A 13715-nucleotide genomic window follows, 5' to 3' on the forward strand; every position below is an offset into this window, starting at 1 on the left:
TTGGACTTCTCATCAAGGAAGGTCTTTTAATGTCAAAGTCATGGACTGACCTTGGGATGATGGTCCTATTTTTAGTATACCTTGGTTTAGAAAATACCTAATAGTAAAAAACATCTCTGAGGTTAGTACTACTTCAAAATGAGTTCATACTTTGTTCATCACAATAGCGTCTGTATTCACTTGAAAGATAGTTGTACATCTCCATGTGAAGCTTGATATTTATTCAGGTCACATGTAATGCTCACTAGGCAGATGAATTTGATGACCCATTGCAGTCATTGGCTGGCTTCCCCCAAGCATTGGTTGCCCATAAATTTGGAACCACTGGTTTTAGAAGCACTGGCCTGTAGAAAATCAGCCACCCAAAGGGGCTAACCCTAATAGTCAGTTTCCTAGCTGGGAGGAAATGAACCAGTATAAACCTATACTGTTGTATTTTAAAATATTCCTTGTTGCTTTTTTCAATTACAAAAGTAATTCAAGCTCATTGTATAAACCAAAAACATTACAGAAATGTAATACTGTGAACAGTTTGGTATGCAGTGTCTCAATTTTTTTCTGTGTGTAAATAGCATATTAATTGTTAAGATTTTTATAGAAATAGGATGTTTCTGTACATAATGTTCTCTAAGTGTGTGTTTTTAAATTGGTGACTTATTTTAGGGAAGCAGCAAGAGACAGTGGGAAGAACATTGGGTCTGCTTTAGGGTTTGAGTCCTGGCTCTGTATTATACTATTGATAGTTGGATGACTAGTAATACAGTAATATATCAGTTGGGTGATCCCAGGTAAGTCACAGATCTTTCTAAACCTCAGTTCCTTGGTCTCTAAAATGGGGACCAATATGGGGACTGATACTTGCCTTCCTTTTTCACAAGGTTATTGTAAGGATCCAATGAGATGGTATATAGAAAAGAAATCATTGTAAACCATAATGTATTACATAACTATAAAGGATCATTATTATTGAAACTTATGATTTTAGCCTTCTTTCCTTTTTTAAATCCTTTGATCCGCATTAGTGAATACTTAATCCAGTGGTAACTTACCCAGTGGTTTCCTTGGAGACAGATGGTAACTAAGCCAGCTCTCCTTTTTTCCAGGTCACTCCCGGAAGCAAGGCTGCTACAGCTAATTTATGTGTTGGAGATGTAATCACAGCCATCGATGGGGAAAATACCAGCAATATGACGCACTTGGAAGCTCAGAACAAAATCAAGGGCTGCACAGACAACATGACTCTCACAGTAACCAGGTGAGGCCCGTGGAAACACTCGCTCATTTCTGGTCGACTGGAAGCTGCTTGTGGGCAGGGACTACCTCACCTATTTCAGGATCCCCTACCCACCCAGCTCAGTGCCTTGTATGGTGTAGGCAGGCAGAAGGTCTGTGGAATTGAAATTTCAGGTTGCTCATTTTCCTCTCTAATTTTCACAGTGCTCCTCATAGTGTGGGCATCTTTCTCTAAGATATCTGCATTTTCATTTGACCTAACACAACTAACCAAAACTTTGAGGTAGTGAAATCTGTATAATGAAATGAAAACCATCTTGTACACTTCAGAGCCCTACCCCCATGGGAGGTGCACCATGTTATTACTATCCCCTCAAAAGCACATTTATCCCTCATTCTTGTCTCCATTTCTATCTCAGTCCACATCTTCTCCTTCAAGACATTCATTCATTACAGATTAATTGATTTTTTTGATCCATTTACCAACACATTGAATAGCTCCATCTTGTATATATCTGGCCTTGTGCTGGGCACTCTGACAATATAAGGATAAGTACAAATATTCTTTACCCGTAAGAGTGAAAAAATGCTACACTAATGAAAACTGAGACGAGACCTAGAGAGTTGCTGTGTGAATGATACAAGGAAATCCTTTCCAAGCTCAGAAAAGGAGGCATCGCTTTTGTTTGGTCCAGACACACTTCACGAACAAGTTGGTTATCTGGTCTGGATCGGGAACACGGGATGAGATAGAGGAGCTCGCTCCGACCTGAGCAGAGGTGGGGTGGCATCAGGCACGCTCAGGAGCATGGAGGAGGCCGGTGTGGCTGGGTCAGCGGTACAGAGCGCAGTGGGGGAGGATGAGGCTGGAAGAATGACAGCAGCTTGGGAACTCCCTCAGGGCTGAGCGCACACAGCCATCAGACATGATGTCATGAGGTTGGTGCTTCCGAAAATCACACACTGATAGCAAAATGGAGGGGAAGGCGGGGGCAGAGTGCTAGTTCAGAGGCTAGCAGCCGGGCAAGAGGGGGCACTTTCCCACTCCGTTTTTAGTATATATTATTTATTTAGCATGCATGAAACAACAGCTTTGTCAATCTGTTGCAGATCTGAACAGAAAATCTGGTCTCCTCTGGTGACAGAGGAAGGGAAACGTCACCCATACAGGATGAATTTAGCCTCTGAACCCCAAGTAAGTACTTGCCCACCATGGACCTTGCTCTCAGCACCCAGAGGCCTTTCTGCTTTTGACACAGCTGGGCACACTCCCGTTTTTCCTGCCCTGGAGGCAGGGGATAGGACGCTGGGGGAGGGCCCTCCGCTGACACTGCTGGGACCTGGCTCTTGTTTGGTTCTTCCCGTAAGGGAACTGCGGGAGGAAGGGGCTGGAAAACCCCAGGGCAGTGACGCCAGGGCCTGGGCTGGACACAGCGGGTAGGAAGGGGATACGGGAAGCGAGCGGAAGCTTTCCTGTGCAGAATAGGGTGGCAGAACCACGGCAAAATAGGGGTGCTGACTCAGCTCATTATGGATTGCAGATGCAAATGAATCATGCCAGGGATGAAAAGAAGTTTGGGTCCTGAGGCCTAGAGCCTAGAGGAACTACAAGGAAATTTAGTAGTAAACCCAGACATTCCCCACCCCACCCCGGGTCCCAGGTCCTACTGCCTGGTTTCCAAGAGCCTTAGGATGGGAATCTCTAGTTTTCTTACAGTGAGATCTTAAAATTACTAAAATAAAGTGGTAGTTCATATTGGAAAATGTGATAGGGAGTCAATGCACAATTTGTTGGCCAAATAGAATTTCCTGGACGGGAGACTGTCCTGAGATCCCATATTTGTACATAATAGATTATAAGTGATTGTATTTCTTCTTTAACTACATCTCCTAAATTATCTACAATGAATGGGTAGTCTTTAGAAACAAGGGGAGAAACGTAGAGAAGAATGTTTACAACATCTTTGTAAAATTCCTCACACCTGATATGCTACTTTTCACAAAGTGTGTCTCTTGGATAAATTAATGAGTTGTTAGTAGTATGTTAGTAGGTAAGTCGATAATGGCTTTTGAAAACTTCTTTTAGACTGGTTTGTGATTGTTATACATTTAGCCCCAATTGAAGATGTGAACTTTAATTTCTTTTTTCTAAATTTGGGACACTGTTTCATTTTTATGGTGTATTGAGATATAATCAAAAGACAACATATAGCTAGTTATCTTTTATACCTAAAACAGAAACTTGTATGAAATTGAACACACAGGGTACATTAGTGTGGGTAAATTGAGTGGTTGTATGTGAATGGTGTTTTCTCAAATGTCTTCCATTAAAATGTCAGAAATGCAGTCACACAAAATTTTTCCCATTAATATAATAAAAATAATACTTAGTCCTAAGAGTCACTTTAAGGATCATTTTGCATCTGGCATTTCAAAACTGACATGACCATATTATTCTGTACAGCCCCTCTAAGGAAAGTTCATGAAATGGCATTCAGTCTATAAACTGGCAGTTGTGCAAACTAATTTAAAACATGCCACAGTCAATTCCAATTTCCTAGGGAGTTCTCAGCCACTTCATTAAATTTACTATAAATGTTGTTTTAATGTGTTAAGTCCTTATATGTTTTATAATATTGTAAGGAATGATTTTGTTTTAATGTGGTCTATCTAAAATCCTAGTTTTCACTTCAGTAAGGCAATGCTTACATTTTAGTTATACTTTTTATATGTATACTTGAATTTTCATCTTAAACATATAATCTGAGTACCTATATTAATCTTTTGAAGGTAGTTTTCTTCAGATTAAAAAAAAATCTCCAACACTTTAACATCTAACTTGACTATACATTTCTTTTGATTCCAGTAATTCTTTGTTCATATGAAAAACTTCCCACCTCTCATTTTTCCAAAATCTTCCACTTCCAGTCATTCTAAAATAGAGGAATGAGTAAGAGCAGAGTTCATCTGTAATTAAAGGATTTGTTCATTCATGTAAGGCTAGCCCACACCCCAGCTTATCTGAGGTCAGTGTAGTTACACACCTAGTTTATATTTCCTCATTATTGAGTTTCCTTGGAGACATAAATACAAAGCCCAAACAATGACATCATCCCTTCCAAAAGGCAGGCCCTGAATTAACCGCCTGACTTCTGGAAAGACCAGTATTCACATGGGGTTAGAGCTACTCCTTTTATATACAAAACAGATACATTCTTAGGAGATTCTCTATAAAGTAAAAAATCAGAATTTCCAACCTGCATTTTCTACTGACTTCCATTCTAACTGAAAATGTGTTTCTATGGAAGGAGAAGGGAATGACACTGGTTGACTGTCTGCTGTGTGCTGGGCACTGTGCAATGGCTAAGAAAGAAGTATAACTTGCCCAAAGCCGAGCAGGAAGCAACAGGGAAAAAACTGAGCCAAGACAGAAATATGAGGGCTCTTCCCTGGTGCTCAGCATCCTAAGATGCTCCTAAGGAATTGCTGTGGGGAAGGAGAGAGGAGGAAAGAATTGCAATCCCGGCTGCCACTGTCCACCTGCCTCACAGAGCTGCAAGGTAGCCACTGACGGGGGCCCGAGTCCCAGGCCACCCTTCGGGAAGTCTGCTGCCGTTAATGACCACTTCTTATTCCTTGGGGTAGTTGTGCCGTAGAACGAACTTAACCATTCTTTGATTACTGCTGAAGTTATTTTCTTAACTAATTATACTTCCCCTTTGGTGAACAAGCTGTGTGTACTGAGCTTTTGTCCAACATGGATAAAGTCAGCTCAACGTAACGTATACAGTAAAACCGCACTGATTCCGACTTGTTGAAGACGGAGACTATCTGAATCGTCATAAACACATTTTCATGTTGTCTTTTAAGTCAGTACACAGTGAATTAAGCTGGTGGTTTTCATCATCGTTTTCTAAGAAAGTGTGAAAGACTTGAAGGTTTAGTGAAGAAAGAGAGAGAAAAAAAAAAAAAAGGGAAGAGCAGTCGTTCTGGGCCTCGGTGTTAACAAGGAGTCCAGGATTCAGGAGGATTTCTGGGAGACCCAGAAAATAGGACGCACATCGAGTTTAGTCGGCTGCACAGAGTACGCTCTCACCTGGGAGCAGGGTTTGAACCAGAACACCCATGCGGAAAGCATCTTGCTAACTGAGTCATCAGAAAAGCCGTGATTTTTTTCAAAAAGCGAATGTTAGTTGAAGAAGTTTTCGGGGGTGTTTTTAAAGTAGCTCCTAGGTGTTGCAGCTGTAGTGATCATCCTCCAAGTCCTGGCAGTCCAGCGTGGAGGTGGAGGGCGCTTCCTCAGATTACAGGAAGAGGGGAGTGAGCACAGGAGGAACTCGAAGTCCTTTCCTGCAGCTTCCCCCTGGGCACCGCTCTGTAGCAGGTATCCCCCAGCCTTCCACCTGATCAGCCTTGGCCTTCTCCCACACAAAACACCAGATCAGTCATTCCCCGTAGCCCCTTCTGCCAGCGCACTGAGGCTTCTCTGCCTAGTCAGCAGCTGCTTCACTGGTGACACAACAACGCTCTTATCTTGCTTCTCTAAACCACTCCTTCCTGGGGAATTCGTCTCCACCTTTAATCATCTCCTGCTCTGCACTGAAGTGATGCCAGTTCCTCTCTTCCTGGTACTTAATCCCTCTGGAAATGTGCCCTGAAAGGGTGTTTCAGCTCTGACTTGGATCCTGACAGCCCAGGGCATCAGGGGGTGTCCTGCCCAGGGGTACCCAGCAGGAGATCAGGCTCTGCTGGGCCTCAGGGAAGAACCAGGAGGCAGAGCTGGCAGATGAAACTGCACACATGCCCGGCTCGTGCAACGTCCTGGGTCTTGCCCCGTGTCAGGTGGGTTTGTCAGAGCCCCTCAGCTAGTTTGGCATTGAGCCAGGGCCATCATAGCTCATTGGAACACCTCTCTCTCCCTGGCACTCAGCCTGTACCGTCCATCGAGGGGTGCATATTGGACACCCCCCTGATTTCTCCTCTGATCTCTGCCCGCAGGAGGTCCTACACATAGGAAGCGCCCACAACCGGAGTGCCATGCCCTTTACTGCCTCACCTGCCTCCAGCCCTGCCCCCAGGGTCATCACAAACCAGTACAACAACCCAGCTGGCCTCTACTCCTCTGAAAACATCTCCAACTTCAACGACGCCTTGGAGTCAAAGACGGCAGCCAGTGGGCAGGAGACGAATGGCAGAGCGTAAGTAGGCCCATGCAGTCCGCTCTGGGCCAGTCCTGGAAGAGGCTTTTCACACCAGGACAGGCTCGTGCAGGCAGCGGGCAGAAGGTTCAGCCACTCGCCCTGGGAGAAAAATGTCTACTTTAGCACAGTTCTTTCTGTGTTCATTTTCCTCATCTCTAAAAAGGGGGTAATACCACCTGCCTTGTAGGGCTGTTGTAAAATAAGAAGTAACCTGTAAAATGCCAGTACCGTGTCTGACACACCAATTGAGTATTCACTGAGACCTATGTTATTATTATCCTGGTTTCCGTGGTCACTGTCTTCTTCTAAGTGACCATTTTCCTTCCTTGACGGCTCTGCTGCTTCCCAAGAAACTGTTCAGTTTTCATAGTTTGGGCTTTCTGCTTATGATCACCATTTGGTCTGAGCAAGGGAAGAGTACCTGAATGCAGTTTTTGGTGAAGCAGTGTTTGCCTTTTTCCACACCCTCTGCAGCATTTGTTCTTTGTAGACTTTTTTTTTTTTAATTTTTTTTAAATTTACTTATTTTTGGCTGCATTGGATCTTTTTGTTGTTGGGTCTTCGTTGCTGCATGCGGGCTTTCTCTAGTTGCGGTGAGCGGGGTCTACTCTTCATTGCGGTGCACGGGCTTCTCATTGTGGTGGCTTCTCTTGTTGCAGAGCTTGGGCTCTAGAGCACAGGCTTCAGTAGTTGTGGCGCATGGGCTTAGTTGCTCCGCGGCATGTGGGATCTTCCTGGACCAGGGCTTGAACCCGTGTCCCCTGCATTGGCAGGTGGATTCTCAACCACTGCGCCACCAGGGAAGTCCCTCTTTGTAGACTTTTTGATGATGGCCATTCTAACTGGTGTGAGATGATGCCTCATTTTAGTTTTGATTTGCATTTTTCTAATAATTAATGATGTTAAGCATCCATTCATGTGCCTGTTGGCCATATGTATGTCGTCTTTGGAGAAATGTCTATTTAGGTCTTCTGCCCATTTTTTGATTGGGTTGTTTTTGATATTAAGTTGTATGAGCTGTTTGCATATTTTGGAAAGTAACCCCTTGTCAGTCGTATTGCTTGCAAATATTTTCTCCCAGTCTGTAGGTTGTCTTTTTGTTTCATTTAGGGTTGGAATCCTCAGTTCTTATACTAGTTCTGAAGCCAATTTTGCTGTTCAATTTCTTCTCAATTCACCTTTAACAAGACTCTGCCCAGCTGTTAGGGTGATTAAATGGCAAACCCACTGCTGCAGATGCAGTTTAGGACAGGTTAAGGCACAAGAGGTTCCAAACTACTTAAATGTTTGGAAAGAGCTATTGTGGGGAGCCCCCTGATCTCTCGAGAGCCCCTTGATCATACTGTGCACATAGTCCTTCTCCCCGAAAAAGAGAGGCAGGTGTTTTGGGCACCTGCTGCATGCAGGTCTCTGTGCCCAGCACTGAGAGGGCCTTGCAATTTCCTTTTAAGCTTCGCAGGGCCTAGCAGGGGAGACTTTCTGCCATGTGACTTTGGCTTTATAAGATGTTAAAGGTCGCCAGCATTTATTGTAGTAACCAAGGCAAAGTGGCTACTAATGCTTCTTCGTCCTTCGATTCTGAGTCCTGCCAGGCCCTACTGGCTTGAGATGATGATGATGCCCTTCACGGTGACTGTGGGGCCTATGGGGTACCTGAGAAAGAGCGCCATGCTGGGCCCCCCTAAGCTTCCATGGACATACCCCGAAGGGAAGCTTTCTCCCAAGCAGCTCAGTGGGGAGTTGAGTGGTGGAAACACCGAGAGCCATGATCCCCATTCTTTGCTGCTTTTGTGCTGGGGGAGGCTGAGAACGTGACCCTCTTTTACTGTCCCAGAGTGGAATGTTCCATGATCTGGATTTAATAACCCAGGAAATGACACATCCTTAATTGAAAGGCTGCTATGCATTGGCAGCAGTATGTGCCAGGGAAGTATTTTTAGTATGGCCTTGGCCGTTATTCTTTCATTAATGTCTTCTTTCTTCTTCTCTCCTGCTCCCCGCCTGTTCCCTCCCTCCAGTCTGAAACAATTGAATCTCTACTGTCTGGACACTGTGCGAGCCTTTCCTGCAGCCCCTCTCCCCTCCTGTGGCAGACTTTCTTGGCTACAGCAGCCTCTGAGTCTTTATCACAAGTCTCCTTCCAGATTTTCTCAGCAGAGGGGTCCCAGCTTCGGCTCCATCCCAAACTCTTTGAAGATGAATCCAGCAACAGTGGGAATACCGGCAACCCCTGGCAGAGGAAATGCCCTGTGCGTGGGTCTCTGCTTACTGGTCTGTTCCTAGAGAGGCCACTTGTGCATATCAGTGAAGGAAGATTCTTGTGCAAACCCAGCAGCTACCAGGTCATGTTGCCGCTCTGTCAGCAGAAGTCACAAGTGCTCACCCGCCACTGTTTAGTCTGTGAAATTCGCTGAGGTTACAGAATTGGCTCACTTCATACTTTGCATCTGAGGTCATCACGGATACCCTGGGGCGCACTCTGAGTTTCTTTGTCGCATGCCCTTCAAAGCAGCCTAGTGTGTGTGTGGCTATCTGTCTTGTAGGATTTCCCAGGGCCCCATCCCCGTCAGACAAGAACACAGACAGCATTGCCACTGCCAAATTCAACAGGGAAGGCAGGCAAGAGGTGCCCGCCATCTGCCTCCTGTTCTCCCAGCACACACGGTTGAGTGGGAGGGCCTCTGGGTCAGTTCAGCTTAACAGTCGTTTACTGAGTGCCTACTGTGTACCAAGTGGGTGGAGGAAATGTGGCTCTGATCAGCAGAAAGCTTTCACCTGCCCTCTGACCCCTTTCCACTGAGTTTAGGGGCTCTGGTCATTTTCTGGTGATTTGGGGCCTGGATTTCATTATATAGGTGATACTGCTTGATACTTTCTTAAAGGTGCAGGCTTTATAGATTGAGGGGCCTGAGCTTGAATTCCAGCTCTGCCTCTTGCTAGCTGTGGGACCTTAGGCAAACCACGTAACTTCTGAAACTCAGTCTCTTCATCTATAAAGCAGATAATACGAACTACCTCACCACCAGGTTATTGGGAAATTTCAATGTGATGTGCAAAAACTATCCAGCCTGGGGGCTGGCCTCTGGTGGTGCTCAGTAGATGCTACTTGTTACTGGTTTCAGCACGCATGAGGAGCTCCATACCCATCACTGCTGAGTACTAGGGGCTCCAGAGGGTGGAAGCATGTAGACAAATATCATGGAGAAGATCTTGCTGTAACTTAGGGTAAGTTTCTTTCTTTCGCAGCACTGTAGCTTAAGTTCAGCCAACCAGTACAATTGATTACCTTCCTGATGGAGTGGTATTCGTGGAATAATCAGTTGGGCTCCCGTAGCCACCACAATAGTCCCAAGATACTAGCTCTTCCAATTTGTGTTCTCAGGTGATCCCCCCATAAACTCATGAGGCAGATTTCTAAGCAGGTACAGTGGAAATAAAGGGAAGCATTCATTGTTCTTTGTTCAGTTGATACCAGAGGGATTATGTTAGCCCTGACTCACTGGAGCTTGGTCAGAAGAAAACCTCCATCATGAAGGTGGCTGCTTGCCCCTCTAACTAAACTTGCCCACAGCCCACAGAGAACTGGCTTGGGGGTCTGGATGTTCCTCCCTCTTCTCCTGGTGCCCAAAATTACTCCTCTGGTTTCTTATTAGATCCAACATCTAGGCCTTTGAAGATTAAAACTTAGGGGGGCTTCCCTGGTGGCGCAGTGGTTGAGAATCTGCCTGCCAATGCAGGGGACACGGGTTCGAGCCCTGGTCTGGGAAGATCCCACATGCCGCGGAGCAACTGGGCCCGTGAGCCACAATTACTGAGCCTGCGCGTCTGGAGCCTGTGCTCCGCAACAAGAGAGGCCGCGATAGTGAGAGGCCCGTGCACCGCAATGAAGAGTGGCCCCGGCTTGCCACAACTAGAGAAAGCCCTTGCACAGAAACGAAGACCCAACACAGCCATAAATTAATTAATTAATTAATTAAAAAAAAAAAAAAGATTGAAACTTAGGGAACATTCTGACCAGGCTCCCCTTCCAAAAATGATTACACAGGGTTTCTCAGAATTGCCTATTTGGTGAACATTGGGGTAACCAGGTTGGGGCAGCTCAGACTTGAACAGTTTTTCTGAGTCAGCCTACATCCTTTCTCCCCACCTACATAAAAATCACGTACTAAAATCTCCTCTACATCATTTCCAGTTAGTGTCTAGCCTCCATCATTTGGAGAAAATTTGTCTTAAACTTAACTAAACTTTTTATTTTGCAATAATTGTAGATTCATATTGCACTTATAGGGAACAAAACAGAGAAATCCCCTATAGCTTTCACCCAGTTTCCATCAATGGTAACATCCTGAAAACCATAAGCATGAAATCAAAACTAGAATATTGACATTTATATGGCCAAGATACAGAACATTTCTATCACCACAGAGATTCCTCACGTTTCCCTTTTATAGCCACACCCACTTCCCTCCCACCCCTGCACCCCACTTTACCCCTGGCAACCCACTAAGCTGCTCTCCATTTCTGTAATTTTGTTATTTCAAGAATGTTATTAATGGAATCACACAGTATGTAACTTTCAGATATTCACTTTTTTTACTCAGAATCATTCCACTGGAGATTTATCTGATTTTAGTTAGGTTGTTTTAGGTACCAGTAGTTCCTTTTTTTTCTGTTTGAAAGATATTTTTTTTTAAATTGTGGTACAAAACACATAGCATAAAATATACCATCTTAACCATTTTTCAGTATACAGTGCAGTAGTGGTAACTACATACATATTCTTGTACAGCAGATCTCTAGAAATTTTTTGTCTTGCAAAACAGAAACTCTCCACCCATTGAACAACTCCGCTTTCCCTCCTCCCTCCAGCTCTTGGCAACCACCATTCTATTTTCTGTTTCTAAGAGTGACTACTTTAGACACCTCATATAAGTGGAATCATGCAGTATTTGTCTTTCTGTGACTGGCTTCTTTCACTTAGCATAATGTCCTCAAGGTTCATCCATGTTGCAGCATGGGACAGGATTTTTTTTTTAAAGGCTGAATAATATCCATTATCTGAATATACTACATTTTCTTTATCCATTTATCTGTCAGTGGACATTTAGGTTACTTCCACCTCTCAGCTATTTATTGTAAACAATGCTGCAGTGAACATGAGTATGCAAATATTTCCATGAGAGCCTGATTTTTATTCTTTTGGATATATACCCAGAGGTGGGATTGCTGGATCATACAGTAGTTCTATTTTTAATTATCTGAGTGATCTCCATAGTGTTTTCCATAGTGCTGTACCATTTTACATTCCCACCAACAGTGCACAGGGTTTCAGTTTTTCCATCCTCACCAACACTTGTTATTTTCTGGTTTTTTGTTTTATTTTGGTTTTTGGTAGCAGCTATCCTAATGGGCATAAGGTGATATGTCTCATGGCTTTGATTTGTGTTTCCCTGATGAATAGTGATGTTGACCATCTTTTCACATGGTTGTTGGCCACTGTGTATCTTTTTGGAGAAACGTCAGTTCAAGTCCTTTGCCCATTTAAAAAAACCTGGTTATTTGGGGTTTTTTCTGTTGTGGAGTTGTAGGAATTCTCTGTATATTCTGGACATTAACTTCTTATCAGGTACATGGTTTGCAAATATTTTCTCCCATTCTGTAGATTGCCTTTTCACTCTGTTGATTGTTTCCTTTGTTATGTAGAAGCTTTTTAGTTTAATGTAGTCCCACTTGATTTTGATCCCTGTGCTTTTGCTGTCATATTCAAGAAATCATTGCCAAGACTAATGCCATGAAGCTTTTCCCTGTTTTCTTCTAGGAGTTTTATGGTCTCAGGTCTTAAAATAAGTCTTCAATTCATTTTTAGTTGATTTTTGTATATGGTGAGATAAAGGTCCAATTTCATTCTTTTGTACACAGATATCCAGCTTTCTCAATACCACTTATTGAAGAGACTATCCTTTCTGCATTGTGTATCCTTAGGACCCTCATCAAAGATCATTTGACCTTATATGCCAGGGTTTATTTCTGGGCTGCATATTCTGTTCCTTCAGTCTATATGTCTGTCTTTATGCAAGTACCATACTGTTTTGGTTACTGTAGCTTTGCAATATGGTCTCCTCTCCACCCCACCCCCCACACCTGTTTGTTTTGGCCCTGCCATGCGGCATGTGGGATCTTACTTCCCTGACCAGGGATCAAACCCGTGCCCCCTGCATTGGAAGTGTCGAATCTTAACCACTGGACTGCCAGGAAAGTCCCCTCCACTATGTTTTGACATCAGGAAGCGTGATACCTCTGGTCTTGTTTTTCTTCTTTAATATTTCTTTGGCTATTTGGGGTTCTTTGAGATACCATATGAATATTAGGATTTTTTTTGTTTCTGTTTCTGCAAAAAATGCTGTTGGGATTTTGATAGGGATTGCATTGAATCTGTACGTCACTTTGAGTAGTATTGACATTTTTAGCAATATTAATTCTTCTAATCCATGAAAATGGATATATCTCCATTTATTTTTCTTTTTTTAAAATTTTTTAATTTTATTTATTTTATTTGTTTATTATTTTTGGCTGCGCTGGGTCTTTGTTGCTGCACGCGGGCTTTCTCTAGTTGCAGCGAGTGGGGGCTGCTTTTCGTCGCGGTGCGTGGGCTTCTCATTGCGGTGGCCCCTCTTGTTGCGCAGCATGGGCTCCAGGCGTGCGGGCTTTGGCAGTTGTGGCACGTGAGCTCAGTAGTTGTGGCTCACGGGCTCTAGAGCTCAGGCTCAGTAGTTGTGGCACACGGGCTTAGTTGCTCCGTGGCATGTGGGATCTTCCCAGACCAGGGCTCAAACCCGTGTCCCCTGCACTGGCAGGCAGATTCTTAACCACTGCGCCACCAGGGAAGCCCCTCCATTTATTTTTGTCTTCTTCAACTTTTTTCATTGATGTTTCATAGTTTTCAGAACAAGTCTTTTGCCTCCTTGGCTAAGTTTATTCCCAAGTATTTTATTCTTTTGATGCTATTGTAAATAGGATTGTTTTCTTAATTTTCTGTTTGGATTATTCTTTGTTAGTATATAGAAACACAACTGATTTTTGAGTATCGATTTTGTGTCCTGCAACTTTGCTGAATTCCTTTATTAGTTTTAACAATTCTTTTTTTTTTTTTTTTTGGCCACACCCTGTGGCATGAGGGATCTTAGTTCCCTGACCAGGGATCAAACCTGTGCCCCCTGCAGTGGAAGCGTGGAGTCCTAACCACTGGACCGCCAGGGAAGTCCTAGTTTTAACAATTCTTTT

The 13715-nt window shown here is 43.8% G+C and overlaps 1 protein-coding gene across 1 annotated transcript in view; it reads left to right on the forward strand.

Moving 5' to 3' along the window:
* PDLIM1 (PDZ and LIM domain 1) overlaps window positions 1-13715 on the forward strand; it is a 45624-nt gene that overhangs the window by 15060 nt on the left and 16849 nt on the right. The window contains exons 2-4 of the mRNA XM_061194934.1: window positions 1104-1255; window positions 2344-2428; window positions 6232-6431. Of these exons, the coding sequence (XP_061050917.1) occupies window positions 1104-1255; window positions 2344-2428; window positions 6232-6431 (437 nt within the window). The remainder of the gene's footprint in view (window positions 1-1103; window positions 1256-2343; window positions 2429-6231; window positions 6432-13715) is intronic.

This window comes from Eubalaena glacialis, chromosome 1, assembly GCF_028564815.1.
Source record: "Eubalaena glacialis isolate mEubGla1 chromosome 1, mEubGla1.1.hap2.+ XY, whole genome shotgun sequence".
NCBI lineage: Eukaryota > Metazoa > Chordata > Mammalia > Artiodactyla > Balaenidae > Eubalaena > Eubalaena glacialis.